The sequence below is a fragment of the Pelodiscus sinensis genome, chromosome 32 (genome assembly GCF_049634645.1).
Source record: "Pelodiscus sinensis isolate JC-2024 chromosome 32, ASM4963464v1, whole genome shotgun sequence".
Lineage (NCBI taxonomy): Eukaryota > Metazoa > Chordata > Testudines > Trionychidae > Pelodiscus > Pelodiscus sinensis.
Window position 1 is genome coordinate 9,730,838 of NC_134742.1, and position 22,707 is coordinate 9,753,544.

General features: G+C 50.8%; 2 protein-coding genes across 11 annotated transcripts in view; both read right to left on the reverse strand.

Moving 5' to 3' along the window:
* LOC102452245 (uncharacterized) overlaps positions 1 to 22,707 on the reverse strand; it is a 505,721-nt gene that overhangs the window by 189,118 nt on the left and 293,896 nt on the right.
* Positions 2,442 to 22,707, reverse strand: part of LOC102443700 (uncharacterized) — a 92,552-nt gene continuing 72,286 nt past the window's right edge. Inside the window, exons 1-7 of one of the 10 annotated variants that reach the window (XM_075913924.1) lie at positions 22,271 to 22,389; positions 20,343 to 20,369; positions 19,333 to 19,446; positions 17,470 to 17,670; positions 14,805 to 15,005; positions 11,401 to 11,514; positions 2,445 to 11,098 (exon numbers count right to left, since the gene is read on the reverse strand). In XM_075913924.1, the coding sequence (XP_075770039.1) occupies positions 9,495 to 11,098; positions 11,401 to 11,514; positions 14,805 to 15,005; positions 17,470 to 17,656 (2,106 nt within the window). In that variant the 5' untranslated portion in view covers positions 17,657 to 17,670; positions 19,333 to 19,446; positions 20,343 to 20,369; positions 22,271 to 22,389 and the 3' untranslated portion in view covers positions 2,445 to 9,494. Of the gene's footprint in view, positions 11,099 to 11,400; positions 11,515 to 14,804; positions 15,006 to 17,469; positions 17,671 to 19,332; positions 19,447 to 20,342; positions 20,794 to 22,270; positions 22,407 to 22,707 lie in introns of those variants that run through there. The other 9 variants (XM_075913926.1, XM_075913925.1, XM_075913923.1 and 6 more) reach the window with 9 other exon arrangements.

Genomic DNA, 22,707 nt, shown 5'->3' on the forward strand with positions numbered 1-22,707 from the left:
TTTCCGACAAAAACTTGTAATCTAGCCGTACCCTTTAAGAGGCAGTGGCTCACTCCACACGATCTCCAGCCGGCTCCTTTGGGGTGAGGTATTGGCATGGTGATCATCTTTTCCAAACCAAAAAATGGGGACATATGGTATAAGGGCCTTACTATCAATCAAATGACAATCACACACCCTGATCCCATTAGCCATGCCCCCTGGCCCTCTTAGGCCATGCCTACCCCTGCCACAATTCGTCCCCCCCCCGGGCAGTACTTCTGGGGTCAAGATGGACACATGACCGAACGTAAAGGACACTATGGGCAGGATATGTGTGGTAGTGTTGTGCACAGGGACAGGATGTGTAATTAGGCTCTAGTGGCACAACCGGGCATAACGGGGCCTGGCCGTGGCACTGTGTGCAGGGGCAATAGGTGTGTGGTGGCACCGGTAGTGCCGTGTGTAGGGGCAGGGGGCGTGTGGGTACAAGGGCCATCGTGGGGAGCTGGTGCTGTCTCCTGGCTGCAGGGCTCTGCCTACAAACTGGGCCAGTGCCAGCGGCTTGGAGCGGATGGCCCCATTCTCCCACCTGGCCTGGCGGCAACTCCTGACACCAGCTGCAGGTGGGAGCTAAGAAATGCAGAGCCAGGACAGGGGGCTGAGCGCCTGATGCTCCGGAGTGCTCGAGGCCAGGTGGGATGTGCACCTACCTGCATTGCCTCGTGGCGGGCTTGTCTCCTCCTTTTTGTCACTGCGGATGCGCTGCTGCCCATTAATCATTCACCAGCCAGAATTAGCACCGCTTGGCTCTGCCGTGGCAGCCTCCTCCCGCCTTTGCCAGCCTCACGCAGGAGAACTTGGCATGGCTCCACCAGGAAGCTGAGCCAGGTGGACAGCCAGTGCCTGCTGCTCTGAGCCCGCAGGAGGGGAGGGAAGGGCCGGGCAGAGGATGCTCCCACTAATAGCCATAGCGGAACTTTCCTTCATGAATGTATCTAGTTCTTTTTTGAACTATGTTACAGTCTTGGCCCTTCACGACATCCCTCGGCAAAGAGTTGGGGGCCCCCCTCTCTAGGGGAGACTCCCCTAGCAAGACAGGACTGGCCCGGGATGGGAACCGTTCAGCAGGGTTGGGGAGCTGGGGAAAACCTGTGGGGAAAGGGTTAGGGTTAGGGTTAGGGTTAGGGTTATCTGGGAATCTTCTGCCGCCAGGAGCCGCCCGGCTATTGGAAGCACTCCCGGAATCCAGCCACTGGCCCGAGAGTTTCGGCAGGGGATAGGACGGTCTCATGCACACTCAGCTTCTGGTCCTCAGCTTCTCTTCAGGGGTGTAGCCTGCCATGCTGAGCCCCATCTCCTGCTTCACCCCATGCCCCAGGGAGCCTCATACCACTCCACACCCCTGGGAGCCTCACGCCACTCACCGCACTCAACAGTCGTACCATCACTGCCGCCGGGCCCACCCTGCCTGGCCACCACGGGGGAAGGTCTGGGCTGGGGCAGACGCTCCCCAGCCATGCCAGGGACTTTAGTTGGGGGCCCGCAGTCTGTGGCAAAGGGCCACCAGGCTCTGTTGAGCTGGGGTGTGGGCTGAAACATGAGGTTGCCAAGGATAGGAAACTGCAACGGGTGCTTTCCGGTGGCGTCTCCGCCACGCAGGTTCCCTGCTGCTCATGGAGCGGTGCGCAGCACTAATGCTGCAGGTGGTCTCTCGGTACTTCCTGTTTCTTGTGGGAGGGGGAACAGCCGCGCACAGCTGGTTCCAGCAGCGTTTCAAGACTCCGGGGTTTGTGAGACATTTCAGTGCTTGATGGGGACACCGGGACAGACTTAAAATCAGGATTGTCCTGGGAAATCCAGGACTCGTGGTCCATGTAGGTACAGTAATTCCTCATTTAACATGGTAGATATGTTTCAGAAAATGATCGTGCTAAGTGAAAACGTGTTACGCGGGGTCAATTTTCCCATTGAAAAGAATGGAAAAGGTGGGGGTTGCGTTACAAGCGCACGCGCGCTCGCAGCTCCAGCCTGGTTGTTAGCAGCTGGGATTGGGACATAAGGTTGGGGGAGAAAGGGGACTGGGTTATAGCAGGGAGGGGAGGTGTTTGGCTCTGGAGAAGGGAAGGGAAGGACAGGGGAGGGGGCTAGCAGCCGTTGGCTGGGTTTCCCCAGCTAGCCAGTCATCAGCAGCTGCGCAGGGCTTCCTCTGTCTCCTTACAAAGCTGCAGAGGTTTGCCGCTCGCCGTGCAGTTCCCCGGTGACCCCCTCTGGACAAATACCTTGCGTCTTGCCAGAGGGGGTCACCGGGGAATGGCGCTGCGAGCAGCAAACCTCTGCCATTTTTCAGGGAGGCAGGGGAAGCCTCACGCAGCTGCCCACCACTGGCCGGCCCTAGGGGAAATCGTGTTATTGCAGGGACGGGGTCGTGTTGTTTGAAAAGTGTTCTCTAAAAAAAAAAAAAAAATCGTGCCATGGCAAAAATGCATTAAGTGGGCACATGTTAAGTGAGGAATTACTGTATTGATCCTACTGTCTCACGCACACTAAACAAGTGCTCCCAAACCTGAGCTAATTCCACCACACAGGAACAAGCCTCCTGACCCACCCACCATGTTCCAGAGGTCACAAAGTCTGTGCAGCTGCCAGAGGCTCCTTTCTGAAAGGGCCATGTGTGAACATGCTCTCATGCTGTGGCTTGATTAGCTGCTAGTGCTAATAATGCCATGGTCATAGGTTCAAGCCCTATACTGGACAGTTGGGATGGTGACCTGTCTGCCTTCAGCTGGCTGCTATGGCCAGGGCAGAAGAAACAGGCTGCTTTGCAAAAAGCAGGCCAGAGATCTGGTAGGAGGAGGCTCCAACATGTAGAGAGAATATTCAAGGGAGGTGCCTCATGTACATGACCCTGAATTCTCTGGCAGATCTCAAGAAGGAGACTCCCTGTAGCAAAGCCATGAGGAATCTCTGAGATTAACCCGTCCCACCTGGCTGCCATCTTGGACTTCCTGTGAGGTCACCATCTCCTTTAGCCAATAAGCTGAGTTGCTGCAAAAGGCCTTGTGATGTCACAGACACATCCACATCCACCCCTGCTCTCCAGGCTAATGTCCTGCCCTTGGCAGACCCTTTGCATGTTTTGGCTGCTTTCAGGGATGAAAGTAACCCCCCACTTTTTTTTTTTTACAAGTACTCTCATATTGGATACTCCCCTTGGGTGGGAGGAGGCTCAAGTCAAGAAGTTGTGGGGTAGTTGTGATGTGACAGTATCTGTAAGAAATTGAAGTGTGGAGAGGAATGTGGGAAGTTCGGGGCAGGGAGTTGGGGAGTTTGTGTGGGGGGCTTGGGGTGGGGGTGAGGATGTGAGAGGGTACAGAAGTCAGGGCAGGGAATTGGATGGCATTGGGGCTGGAGTTGTGTCTGTGTTAGGGTCCAGGATCTCAGCTCCCTCTACTCTGGGCTCCCTGAGGCCTTTTAACAAACCAAGAGCTTTCTCTGCAGCGCGCTGAGGAGAGAAACCCCTGAGCCAGTGACACGGACTGACCTGGGTGCGGGCGAACGAGGCGTGCTTTAATAAAGCTACATGTAAATAGATCCATTTAGCAACAACTGCACCAGCCACATGTACAGGGGAGGGGGTTTAGTCAAGGAAGCAGTGACTCAGAGAAAGGTTTGAGAGTGACTGTGGCTAATCAGATGCACAAGTTTCCAGTGCTGGGCTGTGACCAAAACAGGTGATGTGAACTGCCATGTCACAGGGAAAAGAAAGTGCCCTACTGCACCAAAGCCTGGGATTGAACCAGGGCCTTTAGGCGAACATCTCCCAGCTGAGCTACTTCAGCTTTTGCCCTAGAATTCTCTGTCCAGGGTGTCTGGCAGCTATGCCACACAAGAAGGATGTTGCCATGTACTGCCCAGGAAAGGAAGACTAGCATTTCCCTACCACTCACTGGTTGGTTGTGTAGCTGTTGCCTTAGGTATAGGAACTGTTTGGGAGAGCAAGCAACACGAGTCAGAGGCTAGGTCAGTGGTCCCTAACCTTTCGGGAATGCTGGACGCACGGGGGCGGGGCCACTCACGTGCTGGGCATCCGGGGGCGGGGCCGCACAGGCGCTGGGCACCCGGGGGCGGGGCCGCCCATACGCTGTGTGCCCAGTGCCGGTGACACCCATGCGCTGCACTCCCGGGCTGGTGCCGCTCCTGTGCCGCACACCCAGGAGCCGGCATCACCCATGTGCTGCGCGCCTGAGGCCAGCGCCGCTTCTGCGCCGCACGCCCAGGACGGGGTCGCCGCCGTGTACCCGGGGACAGCGCCACGCCTGTGCCACGCACCCGGGGACAGCGCCACGCCTGTGCCGCGCACCCGGGGACGGCACCAATCCTGTGCCACGCACCCGGGGACGGCACCACGCCTGTGCCGCGCACCCAAGGGCCGGCACCACCCATACGTCGTGTGCCCGGTGCTGGCACAGCTCTTGCGCTGTGCACCCGGGGGCAGGGCTGCCCATTCACTGCGCGTCCAGGGGTCGGCACCGCCCATGCACCACGTGCCCGGGGGTGAGGCTGGCCCCGATCACTCAGCGGGCAAACAGAAATGGCCCGACGGGTGCCATGGTGCCCACAGGCACTGCGTTGGGGACCACTGGGCTAGGTCTTTTGTGGTCTTGCTCCCCTTGCATCCATAAAGATTCTTCAACAACAGTCATGTGAAAAGAACCCAATGTTCTTTCTTCCTTTCTAGGAAGAGGCAGAGGCCACTGGACGTGCTTAGCCCTAGGGCTTCTCTGCCTGTGAAAAGAAGAACCAAGAACACTCCTGCCACTGGAGAACATGGGCATCAATCCCACTGCCTCTTGCATGCTAAGCAAGCGCTCTGTCACTTGAGCTAATTTCCCTATGGAGAAGTAGCTATTCTGACCCACCCATCTTGTTCCAGAGCTCACAACGTCCCTCTGGCTGCCCATGGCTTCCTTCCAAAAGGCAATTTGTGAACCTCTTTGCTGTGGGGTAAATAGCTCAGTTTGCCTTAGACCTCAGGGACTTAGCATGAGGCGTCATCCCAGGCAGCTCTCTGAAAGGAGCAGAAGGCGATGGGGAGTGCGTGGAGAATATCTCAGGGGGAGCATCTACACTGCACCCTTAACTCGAAATAAGCTACACGATTTGAGCTATGCGACTTGTGTAGCTTATTTCGATTGTCTTTCAAAACAGCTTATTTCATAATTTGGAGCGGTCTACACAGTGCCAAATTTAAAAATAAAACACTAATCCAAAATGTCCCTTAATCCGTGTGAAACGAGGTTTACAGGGACATCAGAATAGCAAGTCCAAAATAACGGGCTTTCTGTGAAGACACGCGATAGCTATTCCAGGATACTCCAGTATCCCAAAGTAGCACTGCAGCATAGATGTACCCAGGGGTTGGGTAGCTGTGTTGCCCTTGTTAGGGGATGTGGTCAAAACACAGGTCATGCTGTGAGCAAGATTTCAACATGCACAGGGAAACCCTATTGGATTTCTAGTCCCACACCTTGATCACTCGGGCATGAGCTCAGCACTGCCCCAAGGCCAGGGAAAGCGGTCAATAATCCAGTGCCCAGGCCTGAAGTCACCTGGCACACAGAATTCTAACAGCAAACCTGGCTCCCAGAGCACATGGGGAGTTTGGGGTCTGACTGCTGAGCTGCGGGGGTAAGCATCAAACCAGCTCCCTTCTGTGGGGCCTGTAATTGTTGCCGTCCCTGCTGTACAGAGAGGGACATGGAGACAGTGAGAAGTTAGCTGAGCAGGCTAAGATCACCCAGTGAGTTAGAGCCCAGCTCTGGCCCCCATCTCCCTGCTAACCCATCAACGTAATGATTTCTTTGCTGTCATGGGACTGTTTGAATTGGCCTCTCTTCTTTATAACCAGGGCTAAGCCAGGATAGAGTGTCAGGCAGGAGAACATGACCTGGACCCTGCATTTCTCATCACTTCAGAGACACTTGTTAGTAGAAAAATAAATCATATTCAAATGACTATGGGATTTGGTCCTGCCTAGAGCAGGGGGCTGGACTTGACCTTCTGAGGTCTCTTCCAGCTCTAGGACTATAGATTATGAAACTTCTGTTGTGGTTACTCTGGAAACTTCCCACAGACCTTCCCTCTGAGCCTGGAATTATAATGAATTGGATCACTCTGATTTGTTTCAGTTTGATGTTAACATCTATTGCAAGTAAACAGTCAGAGCCTGTCACGTCTGAAAGGCACAGACTTGTGCCTCAGTTTCCCTACCCGGTTCCCTTCTCTGTATCTTTCCTGCACTGAAGGAGACTTGGAAGAAAATGATTTTGTTAGCACCAGTAACCAAGTCTGATATGCAGGTCAGGAAACATGTCCTCCCTTTTTCACATCAGAAAATAATTAGTTTTTCCCCATTCATCATTATTTATTTTATTGTTGCATTTTCCTCTGAATTTCTTGCCTGTGACAATGCTGAATGGAAAAGCCTTGCTGGGCTGCCACCCACTTGTGTGGCACTTGCCCTGACACTTACAGGCAAGCTAACCTGGATGAAGCAGCAGTCTGTAGCAGGCCTTTGATAGCTCAGCTGTAGCAGGTGCTCTGCAAGGGATCCTTAGGGGGCTAGTTTGACTCTGGCTAGAAGGAGAGCCTCTTTTTTTCCTCCTCTGGGCTGAGGCAGGGCAACCAAAGAGAGGAAAGGCTTGCTGGCCCGTAGGTGGAGCAGTAGGACAGACGACATCCTTCCAGGAAGGGTTGGAGTAAGAGTTTTATATTTGCATTTCAGGTTTAATAATGTAATGTAACACATTTAACAGGTTACCAATTAAGCCCTTTAGTTAAATATATATTACTTTGTTTTAAGGTTTAGAAGTGAGACACAGGATTTTGGTATTGTGTCTATGTTAATGAGATTAGAAATATTGAAGGCCCGGACCTTTAGTGTGAATTGTTTTGATTATAAGATTTAGTAGGGCAATTTACAATGCTGTTTGCTTTGCTCAATATAAAACTCTGCTGTTTGTATCTCTGTGTGAATGAGATAAGGTGTGAAAATCGTTAGAGACAGATGGTCAAGAGAGAAGGGGAAGAATGTGGGGTGAAGACAGACTGTGAAAGAGACTTGTCAGCGTCAGAAAAATCAGAAGAGTGCATCATGATTAAGGAAGGGGCAAGACTGACGGCTCTAAAGATGAAGGCATCCCTAAAAATAACTGATTAACAATCCAGGACAGGATGGCCTCTCGGAGATGTCTGGAATATCAACATCAAAAGATAACAGTAACCGGTCACAGACCGACACAGCAAAATCCATAGAGGAAAGGATTATAAAAGCAGCGAGCTTTGCAATGGGACTTCGGGTTTGTCTTGCCACCAACTCCAGGAGAGCATTGGATTGCAAACGACAAAGTGATCGATCTGGCGGGTCACTAGATTGATCCAGACTCTGGACTGGTAACTATAACATCGTCTGGTGGGACTGTGTGTATGGTGTTTGTGTGTGTGAGTGACTGAAAAGCATATGCTACTGTTGTATTCTCAAATGCGGTGTACTGCCTTTTCCCCTATAAAAGGATCTCATGTGCTTTGTTTAAGCATAACAGAAGCACAGCTGAGCTCTCCAGAGAAGGGCCAAACAGGCTCAGGGAGAAAGGCTTCTGTCAAAGCTTAGGATAGGGTTAGAGCCTTTAGAGCTTCAGTCTATTGCTTTCCCAACTGAGCTACTTCAGCAGCTGCTCCCTAGGCTTTGGGACCACCAGTTCTCAATGGGGGATGTTTTTTCTCAGCAGCAGCGCACAAGAGAGAAGCTATTGCAAGTGGCCCTCCAAGGCAAGAGGAGTTTTCCCTGCTTCCCTCATTTCTTTGCCGCTTCCCTGACTCAATGCTGGTTGAAAATGACTGCGGCTCCTGGGGGGGCCGGGGCGGGGGGGGGGAGGGGGGAAGAAAGGAGGAGGAGGAGGAGGAGGAGGGAGAATGGGCAACAAGACCCAGCTGGCAAACTTCCTCCTTCCCCTCCAGTTTTAAAACAGAAACAGAGCCCTGCAGCCACATTTCTGCACAATGCATGGGGCTGCAGGACAAATTGGGGAGCCTGCCTGGGGTTCCCTGCTGCTTCTGGGGGCCAGATCTGGTGGCTTGGTGGGCCGGATTTGGGCTGAAGGCCATATTTAGCCCAGGCCTGTTATAGGGTTTCTCTCCTGTGTGGATTCTCTTATGTTTAACAAGTTCTGAGCTCTGAATGAAACTTGCTGCAGTCCAAGAAGTGAATGCAACCCTATAACAGGAATGTTGTGAGCAAGACACGAGAAGTTATTCTTCCACTCTACTCTGTGCTGGTTAAGCCTCAGTTGGAGTATTGTGTCCAGTTTGGGCACCACATCTTGAGAAAGATGTGGAGAAATTCGAGAAGGTCCAGAGAAGAGTAACAAAAAACTAGAAGACCTGACCTGTGAGGGGAGACTGAAAGAATTGGGTTTGTCTAATTTGGAAAAGAGAAGACTGAGAGGGGACATGATAGCAGGTTTCAAGTCACTAAAAGGGTCTTACAAAGAGGAGAGACAAAAATTGTTCTCCCTGGCCTCTGATGATATGAGAAGAAGCAGTGGACTTAAACTGCAGCAAGGGAGATTTAAGCTGCACAACAGGAAAAACTTCTAAATGTTTAGAGTGGTTAAACACTTGCATAGGGAGATTGTGGAATCTCCATTAGAGGTATTTAAGAGCAGGTTAGATAGACATCTATCATAGATGATCTTGATGGTACGTGGTCCTGCTATGAGGGCAGGAGAGTGACCTTGATTATCTCTTGAGGTCTTTTTCAGTTCTTGTGTTCTATGAGTCTATAGTTCTCCTGTGTGGATTGTAAGGATGTTAAATTTAGATTAATAAACTAATCAAATAGTTGATGCAATTTGCATCGACTATTAGTTTAGTTTCTAAGGCAGAGGTTCCCTTATCAATGTAGCAAGAGCTCTACCAGCTCTTGCTACATTTCAAAGGCGGAAGTGCTGCAGGGAGCACAGTGACAGCAGGGGACTGCTTGAATCCCCCGTTTGCTCCTGCTCCCCCGGCATTTCTGCTTTTGAAATGTACCAGGAGCCCTGCTCTTGCTACATTTCAAAGAGGGAAGCACCACCAGTTCCCCACTGCACCCCTGCCTCTCCTCCATGGAGACGGTGCTGGGGGAGGAGGGGAGAACAGGCTTCTAAGCTGGCTTTTAAGTCTGATAGAGGCAGAAAGGGGGAGAGTGACTAGTTGAATTGACTATCCAATAAACATATGCTTATTGGATAGCTGACTAGTCACCCACATTCCTAATCTGAACACAGATACAAGTCCCCCCCCACCCCAGTCCGCATTCAAAGGATTTCTTTTGTGAGATTTTCCTATGTCTAACAAGATGTGAGGTCCTACTGCAGCCTTTCCCATAATAAGAGCAATCAAAGGATTTCTCTCCTGTGTGGATTCTATGATATTCAGTTAGGGCTGAGCTCTGACTTAAGCATTAGCCTGAGTCAGAGCAGATGAAGGGCTTCCAACTCAGTCTGGTTTCTCTCCTGACTTATAAAACTTGAGCGCCTACTGAAGTTTCCCCCACAGTTAGAGCAGCTGAAAGGTTTTTTTTCTGTGTGGATTCTCCTATGTTTAACCAAGTCTGACTTGTCCCTGAAGCTCTTCCCACAGTCACCACAGCTGAAGGGTTTCTCCCCTGTGTGGATTCTCCTATGCCTAACAAGGCTTGACCTCTGACTGAAGCTTTTCCCACACTCAGAGCAGTTGAAAGGTCTCTCTCCTGTGTGGATTTTTCTATGTTTAATAAGATATGAGGAACTACTGAAGCTTTTCCCACAGTCAGAGCAGCTAAAGAATTTCTCCCCGGTTTGGACTCTCCAATGCCTAACAAGGTCTGACCTCTGACTGAAGCTTTTCCCACAGTCTGAGCAGGAGAAGGGTTTCTCTCCTGTGTGGATTCTCTGATGCCTAACAAGATGTGCGTTGCTATTGAAGCTTTTCCCACAGTGAGAGCAGTTGAAAGGCTTCTCTCCAGTGTGAATTCTCTGATGTTTAATCAGGGTTGAGTTCTGACTGAAGCTTCTCCCACAGTCAGAGCACCTGAAGGGTTTCACTCCCCTGTGGATTCTCCTGTGTGAGACAAGGTATGACCTCTTACTGAAGCTTTTCCCACAGTCAGAGCAGCTGTAGGGTTTCTCTCCTATGTGGATTCTATGATGTTCAATTAGGTCTGAGCTCTGACCTAAGCATTTTGCAGCATCAGAACAGCTGAAGGGTTTGTCTCCTATGCGGATTCTCCTATGTCTAACAAGTTCTGAATGCTCACTGAAGCTTTTCCTGCAGTCAGAGCAATTGAAAGATTTTTCTCTTGTGTGGCCTCTCTTATGTCTAATGAGATTTGAGTGCTGACTGAAGCTTTTCCCACACTCAGAGCAGCTGAAATGTTTCTCATCTGTGTGAGTTCTCTGATGTCTGTAAAGATGTGAGTTCCATCTGAAGCTTTTCCCACAGTCGGAGCAGTTGAAGGGTTTCACTCCTCTTTGGATTCCCCTGTGTGTACCAAGGTCTGAACTGTCACTCAAGCTTTTCCCAAGGTCAGAGCAGTTAAAATGTTTATCGTATGTGTGAGTTCTCTGATGTCTCAAAAGATGTGAGTTCCAACTGAAGCTTTTCCCACAGTCAGAGCAGTAAAAAGGTTTATCCCGTGTGTGGATTCTGCTGTGTCTTTCAAGTTCCGACCTCTCCCTGAACCTTTTCCCACAGTCAGAGCAGTTGAAGGGTTTCTCTCTGTGGATTCTATGATGCTCAATAAGAGTTGCACAGTCACTGCAAGTATAGGGGGCTTGTTGATGAGGGATTTTCTGTTGAATGGTTTCTGTGTTTCTTTCCAGCCTTCTGCTCCTGTGACTGGATTTACCCTGTCCCTTCTCTGGATGGTTTCTCTGCTCCCTTTCTGGCTTATGACTCTCCCAGGTCTCTCCGTGCTCAGGACTCTGAGAAACATGCCCTTCAGATCTTCCCAGTAACATCCCACGTGGAGCCACTTGCTCAGGTCCTTCCTGCTGAAGATGCTCCCCATTGTTCTCACTCGGCGTCCCATCACCTGCTGGGACACAGAGAGAAATCAGATCTAAATCAGTCCTGAACTTAAAGGAAAACTCTGAAAGGGGAATAGAAAAGGGGGAACACACCCAAATAATGGCAGGAAAGTTTGAATATTCATGAGCCGAGTTCATCTTTCCCCATAACTGTTTCTCGAAGGGGAGAACCCAGCCGTTCCCCTCCCCCACCCTCTGACTGGAGCTGAAGACAGGCTGAAGGGGCAGTTAGACTTGATGAAAATGCAAAGTAACACCTGCTATGAAGACACAAAAATTGGTTTCTGAGTCAGTTTAGCGGATTGCTCACCTATGTGAGTGTCACTGATGATTTCCCTTTCCACACAACCTTGGAGATCTGGGATCTGCAGCTTGTCTGCTTGCTCCACCCAGGAGATCACATGAGCTTTGGAAACTGGAAATCCTGCTCAGGGAGTAATAAACCAAATGTTGACCTTGTTCATTAAGGTCTCTGCCATTACTATTTCCAGACCAAGGATCTGAGTTGCCCACCCAGAGAGGCACCTTCCCCACCTTGCAGAGACTGGGCTCTGGCTGGTACAAGGTTCCAGGACACACTCACCTGCAGTAAAGGTGCATCTCTCCTGCCTTGGGAATGGCCCAACTCTGCTGCACTCTCTAGCGTTCAACTAAGTCTCCCTCATGGTGCATTCCAACCCCCCACCATCCCAGGGCAGGACAGGAACACACTGCTCAGGAGGTGAGCTCTAGCGAGGGCTGCAAAGTTTGACACTGGGGCTCACAGGCAGGGCTCGGGCTGCAGTTGCCATATGGCAGGTCACTAGAACTTGGAGAAAAAGAACTCAGCAAGGCTCTAGTTCCGCAAGGGCTCTGTCCACAAACCTCCTAACCAAGGGGCTCAGCTCACCCTGCTCTTTGGCTCAGATCATAATCATAGAATCACAGAACCAAAGAGCTGGAAGAGACCTTAGAAGGCCATCAAGTCCAGCCCCCTGCCCAAGGGAGGACCAATCCCAATTAAATCAACCTAGCCAGGGCTTTGTCAAGCCGAGATTTACACACCTCTAGGAATGGAGACTCCACTACTTCCCTAGGGAACCCATTCCAGTGCTTCCCCACCCTCCCAGTGAAATAGTTTTTCCTAATATCCAACCTAGACCTCCTCCACTGCAACTTGAGACCATTGCTCCTTGTTCTGCCATCCCTCACTACTGAGAACAGCCTCCCTCCATCCTCTTTGGAACCTCCCTTCAGGAAGCTGAAGGCTGCTATAAAATCCCCCCTCACTCTTCACTTCTGCATACTAAATAGACCCAGCTCCCTCAGCCTCTTCTCATAGGTCAGATACTCCAGCCCCCTAATCATTTTGGTTGCCCTCCGCCGGACCCTCTCCAATACATCCACAACCTTCCTGTAGTTGGGGGCCCAGAACTGTACACAGTACTCCAGATGTGGCCTCACCAGAGCCAAGTAATGCTCTACTAAAGCCAGAAGGAGGCAGAGGAAGTGGTCTGAGCAGGAAAGTGAATCCTTGGTTCACACTCCTGCCTATGCTCCACACTCCCGACCCTGACTGCCTGTCCCTGCCAGCTGACCACAAGAGCTGCTGCTTGTGAGCTACTGCCCACAAGATCTGGCCATTGTAGCATTTGGCTGTGCAGCTTTTCTGGTGTGTGTGGCTGTTGCTGCAGCCGACCTTTCCCTCTGCTGCTTCAGTTCTCCTCCGCAGCCTCTTTGTGTGGATTCCCCACCTTCCTCTTGCAGCCAGCCTGGCCTGCCATTTGTTGCCCTCATTGGCTACACAGAATCTACCATTCATACTCTCCCATCTGGTGGGCACATTCCTCACATCTTCAGCTAGACCCCATCTTGGACCATCATCTAGTGTTGGGCCATGGAAATCTCATCCTCACCCAACGGACTTTCCCAGGGACTTTTCAGCCAGACGGTGGCTAACGCCTGCCATGGCTCATTCGAGCAGGCCAGGGCATGTGACCAGTGCATGTGACACTAGACTCCATCTGGGCCCTGTGCTTTCAGCTTGCAGTGCTGGGGATTCTGCTTGGAAAAATGAGCTCCCCTCCACCTGTGCGGCCATGTGGGAGAGATTCACATGTTGCCCAGAGCATCAGCAGAGCACACACAGCTGGCAGCATGTACTTAGGTGCCCCTCCCGCACCTTGCGCCATCCTGCCACTGCTCCTGGGAGGGATCCTCCTACTAGCTGTGTAGAGTGAATGAGGGGGAATGCTGAAGTCTAGGTGTCCCCCTCTCCCTGTTCCTCAACTCTACAGAGCAGGGCAGAGGGGCCACAGCCTGGCTCAGGAGTTCTGAACGGTGACGGACGGCCTTTCTGACACTGGCAGTGCTCTGCTTGTGAGATTTCCCTAGCAGACAGCTCACAAGGCCTGTCTCCCTCTCACCGCAACACACTGTGGCTATGTCTACACTGCAGGCTTCTTGTGCAATAACTGCTGTGCACAAGAGTTCTTGCGCAAAAGGTCTTGAGCAAGAACATATCCACACTGCCGTGTGCTTTTACGCATGAGCGTCCATGGCAGTGTGGACGCTCTCTTCCACAAGAAAGCTCTGATGGCCATTTTAGCCACAGGGGTTTCTTGCGCAAGAAACCCCTGTTGCCTGTCCACACTGCCTTCTTGCGTAAGAGCTCTTGTGCAAGAGGGCTTATTCCTCATGGAGAGAGGAATAACTCTTGCACAAGAAGCCCTCTGTTCCAACACCTTCCTGTAAATTTACTTGCGCAAGAACACACGTGCAGTGTAGACCCTGCAGGTTTTTGCACAAGAACGGCCGTGCTTGCGCAAGAAGCCTGCAGTGTAGACATAGCTTGTGTGTCACATGCATTGTCCCCTTTTCTCTGCTCATGTACCCCATCTGTGCTGGGAGGCAAGGTAACAAGGCTCAGGGACAGAGCAAGGCAACTTTAAGGTGCCTATAAGGAGCTCAGTATCTCCCCTAATTAATATATTTATCCTTCCCCAGCCCTGTGACACAGAAACATACTGTAACAGCTATTGCAGAGATAGAGGACAGGACACAGACAGTCTAAGTGACTTGACCAAGGTCACGCAGGAAGTCTGTGCACATTGAGACATTGGGTGTGAGACGAGCAACACCCGTTATGTACCTCAAGCTGCGTTCCTTGGGAGGGGGTGTTGAGGGGACAATCTCTCAGCAGTGTTCCCTCTACGTTTTTCCAACCATGGGCAGAGGGAGTTTTGGCTTGTGCACCAATATTGAGGTCACATGCGCTGATCTGGAGGTGTGCCACCAGGGCACCCCCTTTATTAACACGCAGAAGCTCCCCGCTCCCTTCATGCATCAGGCCCTGTTCCCGGCCACCAGAGCAAACACAACCCAATCCATCCATTCCCAGCCCCAGTCTCCAGAACAGGTCCCGGCCCCATGGCAGCCCTGGCTACCTTAGCAGAGCCCTCATCATACCGTCTCAATGAGCCCTACCCATCAGCGCAGCTGCCTGCTACAAGAGGGCTCTCCAGAGGAGGTGGGGGTGAGGGGAAAAGGTTTGTGTGTGGCTGTGCAGGTGCACGCCTTAGCAGGAACCATGCCTCTCACACAGGAGCCAGGATTACTGGGGTGGATTCTCCTGACATAGGAGGGCATGGGGCATGGAGGGACCCTGAACCAAATCCAACCCAGCAGCTCCAGAGTTCACCCACCTCTGATACCCAAGAGGACAGGAATCCTTACCCAGCCAGCTCACAGCCTCATAATTCTCCTGCATCACATCCCAGTAGAGGGCTCTCTGACCTGGGTCCAGCAGAGCCCATTCCTCCTCAGAGAAATACACAGCCACCTCCTCAAAGCTCACCGGCTCTGCCACAGCCACTTCCTTACCCTGGCTCTGCTGGCCATGGGCTGAGCTGGGACAAGACATGGGTGTTCTGCAGCCTGTTAGGGGGAGAAGAACAATTGGAGACATGTCAGAAGGGGCTTTAATCCTTTCCACCACCCATTCTCTCCAGACTCTCTCCCTGGTGATACACATGTTGGACTTTGCCATTTTGGGCAAATGCTTGAGTCTCAATATTCCATAAACAGCACACACAAGTTAGAGCCTAAATGTATATTCATTTCTCTCAGTACCTGACCTGAGTTTCAATATTACCTCTGCTTGCAACTGCATCAGAGTGTCCAGTGTTTCTGATGAACAAGCCCTTTGTTCTGCTGCCCAAATATGGATGGAGTGTCTTAAAATTTTGGCTCCTGTGGTTAAAGCCCCTAGTCTTCCTCCATTTATTATACAGCACAGTCCTAGTCCCTCTCATCAGGACTAAATTGACAACATTTATAAAACCTCTCCACAACAGATACTAAGTGAAGTTAATACCATTGTTCAGATGCTGATTATTAAACATGAGTGGTGAACGTTTGCAGGATGAGATCCGAAAGTAACTGAAGGGATCATTAGTCACGTAGTCTGACCTCCTCTGTGGCAGAAGCCACTCCTTATAACCCAGCTACCCAGGCACAAAGCTCTATTTCCCAAAAGCATATTTTCTAGAAGTTCACCCAGTGCTTTGAAGACATCAAGCGATGGAGAATCCACCACTTCTTTTGTGCCTGCTTTCTAGACTGAAATTGTCTGGCTTCAGCTTTGGTTCTCACTGAGTTGTATCCACTAGACTCAAGAGCCCTCGGGGATCCAGCAGTTTTTCTCCATGAACAGACTGATACATAGGGTGAAAGGCAGAGAGGTGACTGGCTGCCAATTTCGTGTTTTAATCCAGTGTCTCAACCTTTTTTTTTTTAAATAAAGAGCCCCTTTAAAAAAAAATTATAAGTACCCCCAGTACCTACAGTTTTCAGATACACACATTTGTTTAAACAACTTAATCATAGCTGTCCGGGCGATGAAACTTTTGGGTTTAGAAGCACAAAAAAAAAATCAAAGCACTGTAAAACTTAAAACAAAAATTCAGTTCTCTCCAAATTTCAGTTGTGCTGACATATACTCGAGAGAAGTCGGGGGTCCCTAAGGGTACCCGTACCACTGGTTGCGAAACACGGTTTTAAACCAACCCATACTGAAACTGACTGGTGGAGCAGTGAAATCTGAGATTGAAGGCGCTGTAGGTCAGGTGCTTTAACTTCACACCTTTAGCATCATACCCTGGAGACAACCCCTTAATGCTGCTTGTCCATAACATCCACATAAGCAGGGAAGTGCCAACATTCAGATGCAAAGACCTGTCACAGGAAAGCAACAGCTTTAGCCCCACAATCCGCATCAGAGCTCTTAAGATGGTAATAATAATATTTCACTGTGCATCTCAGTCAGTGTTAGTCTGTAAACTCATTGCTCAGCGAATGGGTGTTTTACAGACATGGATGAACATGTATTAGCTGTTCCCCTGCAGAAACACAGGAGCAGATCCACCTCTGGTGAGGTCAGCACCATGCTCCAGACAAGGGTGGGAAATAATTTTCATAAGGGGGCCACGTAATGAATATTAGTATGTGGTCATGGGGCGGATCCCTTCTGCCCAGATTCTTCCAGGGGCTCAGCACACTGACACAAGTGGTATCCTGCAGGCACTAACAGCAGTTAGACCCAGAACTCTGGTACCTGCTGTTCCTGCCTCAGCCCCTTCCACTGACACCTCCAGCTAAGGCACAAACATGGGCGAAATGGTGGGGAAGTACATTGAGACCTTAGGTGTGGGAAGAGCAGCACCATTGTTATGTCCCTCCACCTGCTTCCTGTGGGAGGGGGCTTGGAGGGGACAGTCTCTCACCAGTGTTCCCTCTAAGATTTTTCCAAACATGAGCAGAGTGAGTTTTGGCTTGTGCACCAATATTGAGGTCACATGTGCTGGTTTGGATGTGTGCCACCATGGCACCCAATTTATTAACACACACACACACACACACACACACACACACACACACACTCCCAGCTGCTGGAGCAGAAATTCTCCTTCTCCCATCATGCCACATTTCCAGCCCCAATCTTCAGAATAGGCCCCAGTCCACCTACCACGTAGCAGCCCCGGCCACCATAACAGGACTCATTCCCACTGCAACACGGCCGAGCCAGGTCCCAGTTCCCTGCCCCAGCAGCACCCTCACCACCCCGTCTCAGCAGACCCTACCCACTGGAGCAGCCACCTGCTTAGCAAGTGCTGCTGTGCAGCTCTGCAAAGGAGGTGAGCAGAAGAAGAAATTTTTGTATGCAGCTGCACAGGCACGCACCTTAGCAGGAACTACGCATCTCACACACAGGCCAGGATTATTGGAGCTGATACTCCTGACATTGGAGGGCAGGGGGCAAGGAGGGACACTGAACTGAACCCAACCCAGATGCTCTGGAGCCCACCTACCCTCTGATATCCATGGGAACAGGAATCCTTACCCAGCCAGCTTACAGCCTCATAATTCTCCTGCATCACGTCCCAGTAGAGGGCTCTCTGACCCGGGTCCAGCAGAGCCCATTCCTCCTCAGAGAAATACACAACCACTTCCTTTAAGTTCACCGGCTCCGCCACAGCCATTTCCTTTCCCTGGCTTTGCAGGCCGTGGGCTGAGCTGGAGCAAGACATGGGTGTTCTGCAGCCTGTTGAGGGGGAAAAAAAAACCAAACAATTGGAGACATGTCAGAAGGGGCTTTAATCCTTTCCACACACCCCATTCTCCCCAGATTCTCTCCCTGGTGACACACATGCTAGACTCGGCCATTTTGGGCAAATGCTTGAGTCTCAATATTCCATAAACAGCGCACACAAGTTAGAGCCTAAATCTATATTCATTTCTCTCTATACCTGGCCTGAGTTTCAATATTACTGTGCCTGCAACTGCATCAGAGTGTCCAGTATTTCTGATAAACAAGCCACTTGTTCTGCTGCCCAAATATGGATGGAGTGTCTTAAATTCAGTCTCCTGTGGTTAAAACCCCTAGTCTTCCTTCATTTATTTTATAGCACAGTCCTAGACTAAATTGGACTAAATTGACAGAGAATTTCTAAAACTTCTTCACAACAGACACTAGGGCTATGTCTACATTGTGCTCTCTTGTGCAAGAACATATGTAAATGAGGCGAAGCGGTGAATATCTCTGTGCCTCATTTGCATACTTAATGAGTTGCCATTTTTGCATAAGGGGCTTTTGCACAAGAAGGAGCAGTTTAGACTGATCCTTCTTATGCAAAAATAGCAACTCATTAAGTATGCAAATGAGGCACAGCAATAGTCATCACCACGCCTCATTTGCATACGTTCTTGCGCAAGAGACCGCAATGTAGATGTAGCTTAAGTGAAGTTAGTATCACTGTTCAGATGCTGATTATTAAACGTGTGGTGAATGTTTGCAGGATGAGATCCGAAAATTCACAGATTGACAGTATCTGAAGGGATCATTAGTCATGTAGTCTGATCTCCTCTGTTGCAGAAGCCACTCCCTATAACCTAGTTACCCAGGCACAAAGCTCTATTTCCCCAAAGCATAGGTCGCCTAGTGTTGATTTGAAGACATCAACAGATGGGCTGTGTCTAGACTGGCCAGTTTTTCCAGAAAAATCAGCCACTTTCCTGGAAAAACTTGCCAGCTGTCTACACTGGCCGCTTGAATTTCTGCAAAAGCACTGATGATCTCATGTAAGATTGTCAGTGTTTTTGCGGAAATACTATGCTGCTCCCATTTGGGCAAAAGTCCTTTTGCGCAAATGTTTTGCGCAAAAGGGCCAGTGTAGACAGCCCAGATTTGTTTTCCAAAAAAAAGCCCGATTGCCATTTTCACAATCGGGGCTTTTTTGCGGAAAAGAGCGTCTAGATTGGCACGGACGCTTTTCCGCAAAAAGTGCTTTTGCAGAAAAGCGTCCGTGCCAATCTAGACGCTCTGTTCTGAAAATGCTTTTAACGGAAAACTTTTCTGTTAAAAGCATTTCCAGAAAATCATGCCAGTCTAATCGTAGCCATGGAAAATCCACCAATTCCTTTGGCCATTTGTTTCAGTGGCTGATCATCTTCCCTATCAAATGTTTGTGACTTCTGTCTAGCCTGAAATTGTCTGGCTTCAGCTTTCACTTCTTGGTTCTCACTGAGTCATGTCCACTAGCCCAAACATCCCTTGGAGATCCAGCAATTTCTTTCCATGAACAGATTGATACAGCGGAAGCCAGTCTGCTCCCAGTCTTTCAGCCTAATTATGGTTTTAAACCAACACCATACTGAACCTGAACTAACTAAAACAGTGAAATCTCTGAGATTGAAGGTACTGTACATTATGTGCTTTAACTTCACATCTTCAGCATCATAACCTGGAGACAATTCCTCAATGCTGCTTCTCAGTAAAATCCACACAAGCAGGGAGCTGCCAACATTCAGATGCAAATATCTGTCATGGGATACCAACAGCTTTAGTGCCACAATCCGCATCAGAGCTCTTAAAATAGTAATAATGTTTCATTGTGCATCTCAGCATTATAGTCTGTGAACTCATTGCTCAGTGAATATGTGTTGTATAGACATGGATGAACATGCAGTAGCTGTTCCGCTGCAGAAACATGGGGGGGGGGGGAAGACACCTCTGGTGAGGTCAGCACCATGCCCCAGACAAGGGGTGGGCAATAATTTTCACCGGGGGGGGGGGGGGAAGGGGCACAATGAATTTTGGTACATGGTCATGGGCAGTTCCACGCCTGGAAGGGAAGGGACCTTGGGCAGAAGGCTTGGGTCTGTGAACTAGCTTCTCCCCAGAGTCGTATGGGCCACAGGCTTTGAATTAAAAACACAGCAAAGGGTTCACAGCTCCTGAATCTGCTGCTACTATGTCACCTGGCCACCACCAGGGACTGCTGTGGCTATTAAAATGGCTCCAGCCTCTGCCAAGGTAGTGCCATGACTGAGCCATTTAAACAGCATTCTGCTTCCCGAGGCACCCCTTGGAAATTCAGTGGCAGGGGGCAGCAGGATATAAACAGGAAGCAGCCAGATGCAGTCCATAAGCTGGATTAAAGTACTAGGTGGGCTGGTTCCGGGCCTGGAGTCACATCTTGCCCCGCCCTGTCCCAGACCAGACCCTTGCAAAAAAAAAAAAATCATTTTAAAAACCCTGGATTTTGGCACTACAGAACAGTAGGATTGTCAGAGTGAAGAGCTCCATTAGAATGTATTGTAACAACAGATGTAGCACACAGAGAAACTGTGACACTGAAACGTGTACTCAGAAGTACAAGTAAAACACCTAATATTTATATATGCAATAAAGTAATAGAAAAATCAAGTATGTACCTCAGTTTTTTCAGGATGGGGAATTACCTACAGAAATAAGGATTTTGTGATAAGTTTGCAAGTACCAAATTATTTTCAACAGTATCTTGGTGCGGTCACATTTAATAATCTGCCCGATAGGGACTATTCAGGAAGCAAAACGTAGCCAAGTGGCTGGCGACGTGAAAAAGCACTAGTGCTTAGGGCGACTGTAGTTCCCTTTGCTGAACACCGGACACCTGGGCTATGTCTACACTGACGGGTTCTTCTGCAAGAACATCTTGTGCAAGGGTTCTTGTGCAAGAATACATCCACACTACCATGTGCTTTTGCGCAAGAGCATCCATGGCAGTGTGGACGCTCTCTTGCGCAAGAAAGCTCTGCTGGCCATTTTAGCCTGAGGGCTTTCTTTCGCAAGAAACCCCTGCCGCGCGTCCACACTGCCGTCTTGTGCAAGAGGGCTTACACTTAGGCTGTGTCTACCCCGGTGCCATCTTGCACATAAGCAACTGCTCTTGCGCAAAAACTTGCTGCCGGTCTACACTGGCCACGTGTTCTTGTGCAAGTAAACTGACGTAGTAATATATGAAATCAGGGCTTCTTGTGCTAGAACTGATGCTCCCGCTCAGGAAGAAGCCCTTTTGCACAACTGTTCTTGCGCAAGAGGCCAGTGCAGACAGGCAACATGAATTACTTGCGCAAGAAAGCCCTATGGTTAAAATGGCCATCAGCTCTCTTGCGCAAGAGAGCGTCTACCCTGGCAAGGATGCTCTTGCGCAAAAGCACATGCCAGTGTAGACGCTTTCTTGCGCAACTACTTTAACACAAGAACTCTTGCGCTAAAGAGTTTTTGCGCAAGATCACGCCAGTGTAGATGTAGCCTTGTTAGAAAGGAGCGTAGCTCTTGCGCAAGAAGCCCTGTCTTCCGACGCCGTGCTGTAAAACTTCTAGCGCAAGAGCAGGTGGGCCACATGGATGCTCTGCGGGTTCTTGCGCAAGAACCCACCAGTGTAAACCGTATCTCTGGTGAAATGATCCATAGTCAAGGAGCTCAAGGAGAATCCATAAGCCCTGAGCAGCACAAAGGTCCACATTAGCATCAAATCCCTGGGAAACGTAAGCACGGTGCAGCTGGCGCCGTCGGCTGTGTCTACACTGGCCACTTATTCTGGAAAATCAGCCGCTTTTCCGGAATAACTTGCCAGCTGTCTACACTGGCCCCTTGAATTTCCGGAAAAGCACTGACGATCTAATGTAAAATCATCAGTGCTTTTCTGGAAAAACTATGCTGCTCCCGTTCGGGCAAAAGTCCTTTTCTGGAAAACTGTTCCGGAAAAGGGCCAGTGTAGACAGCAGAGATTTCTCTTCCGGAAAAAAGCCCCGATCGCGAAAATGACAACCGGGGCTTTTTGCGGAAAAGCGCGTCTACATTGGCCACGGACGCTTTTCCAGGAAAAGCGCTTTTCCGGAAAAGCATCCGTGCCAACGTAGACGCGCTTTTTTCAAAAATGCTTTTAACGGAAAAGTTTTCCGTTATAAGCATTTCCGGGAAATCATGCTAGTGTAGACGTAGCCTTCCTGTGTCTAAGGCGGGGGGGGGGGGAGCCTCCCCAACAGGGCGGAGGGGGGGGGGGGAGAGGAGGATGCAAAGGGCCGGGGGGGGGGGTGCAGAGGGAACAAGGCAGCGCGGTCAGTGCCGGGAGGAGGATAGGGGGGGGGGTGCGGGGCCAGCGCGGGGGGGGGAACAGCCACTGGACCCCCCCCCCCCAACACTCACTCACGCTCCCTCCGGGCGGGGCTGGCGCGCGCGGAGGGGGAAGGGGGGAAGGGAGCAACAAACGGAACAATTTGGCCGTTTGTGAGAAGGGGGCGGGGCCTTGCAGCCGGGCTCCAACCCAGCCCCGCCCCCTTCCCCCGAGGCGCTGCTCGGCCCGCCTGGGCCGCCTCACCTGCAACCTGGGGCCCGGCTCCGGGGAGCTGCTGGTCCGAGCGAAGCCCCGGCGCTAGGATCAGGAGCGGAGGCCATGAGCCGCTGCGCACGCGCGTTCTAGCTCTTTCCCCCCCCCCCGCGGGTTTTTCAGCGCGTCCTCCTCGTCACGCCCCCTCGCTCAGGCCCCGCCCACCCCGCCGCGCGTGACACCCGGGTTGGAGTCCGCAGCAACGTTTGACTCCGTGCCGCGGTCCCTGCGCATGCGCCACGTGTCCTGGGGCGCGCGTTCCGAGGGAGCCGTTGTGGCCGTTTCTCGTCGTGCGGCTGCTTCCGTGGAGTGGGGGGAGGGGTAGGAGGAATCAGAGGAGGTGAGGCGGATGCGAGGGGGGGGGGCGACTCGTTGCAGAGGGGGGGGTAGATGACGTTTCAGGTGGGGGGGCGGGAAGAGGGGTGGAG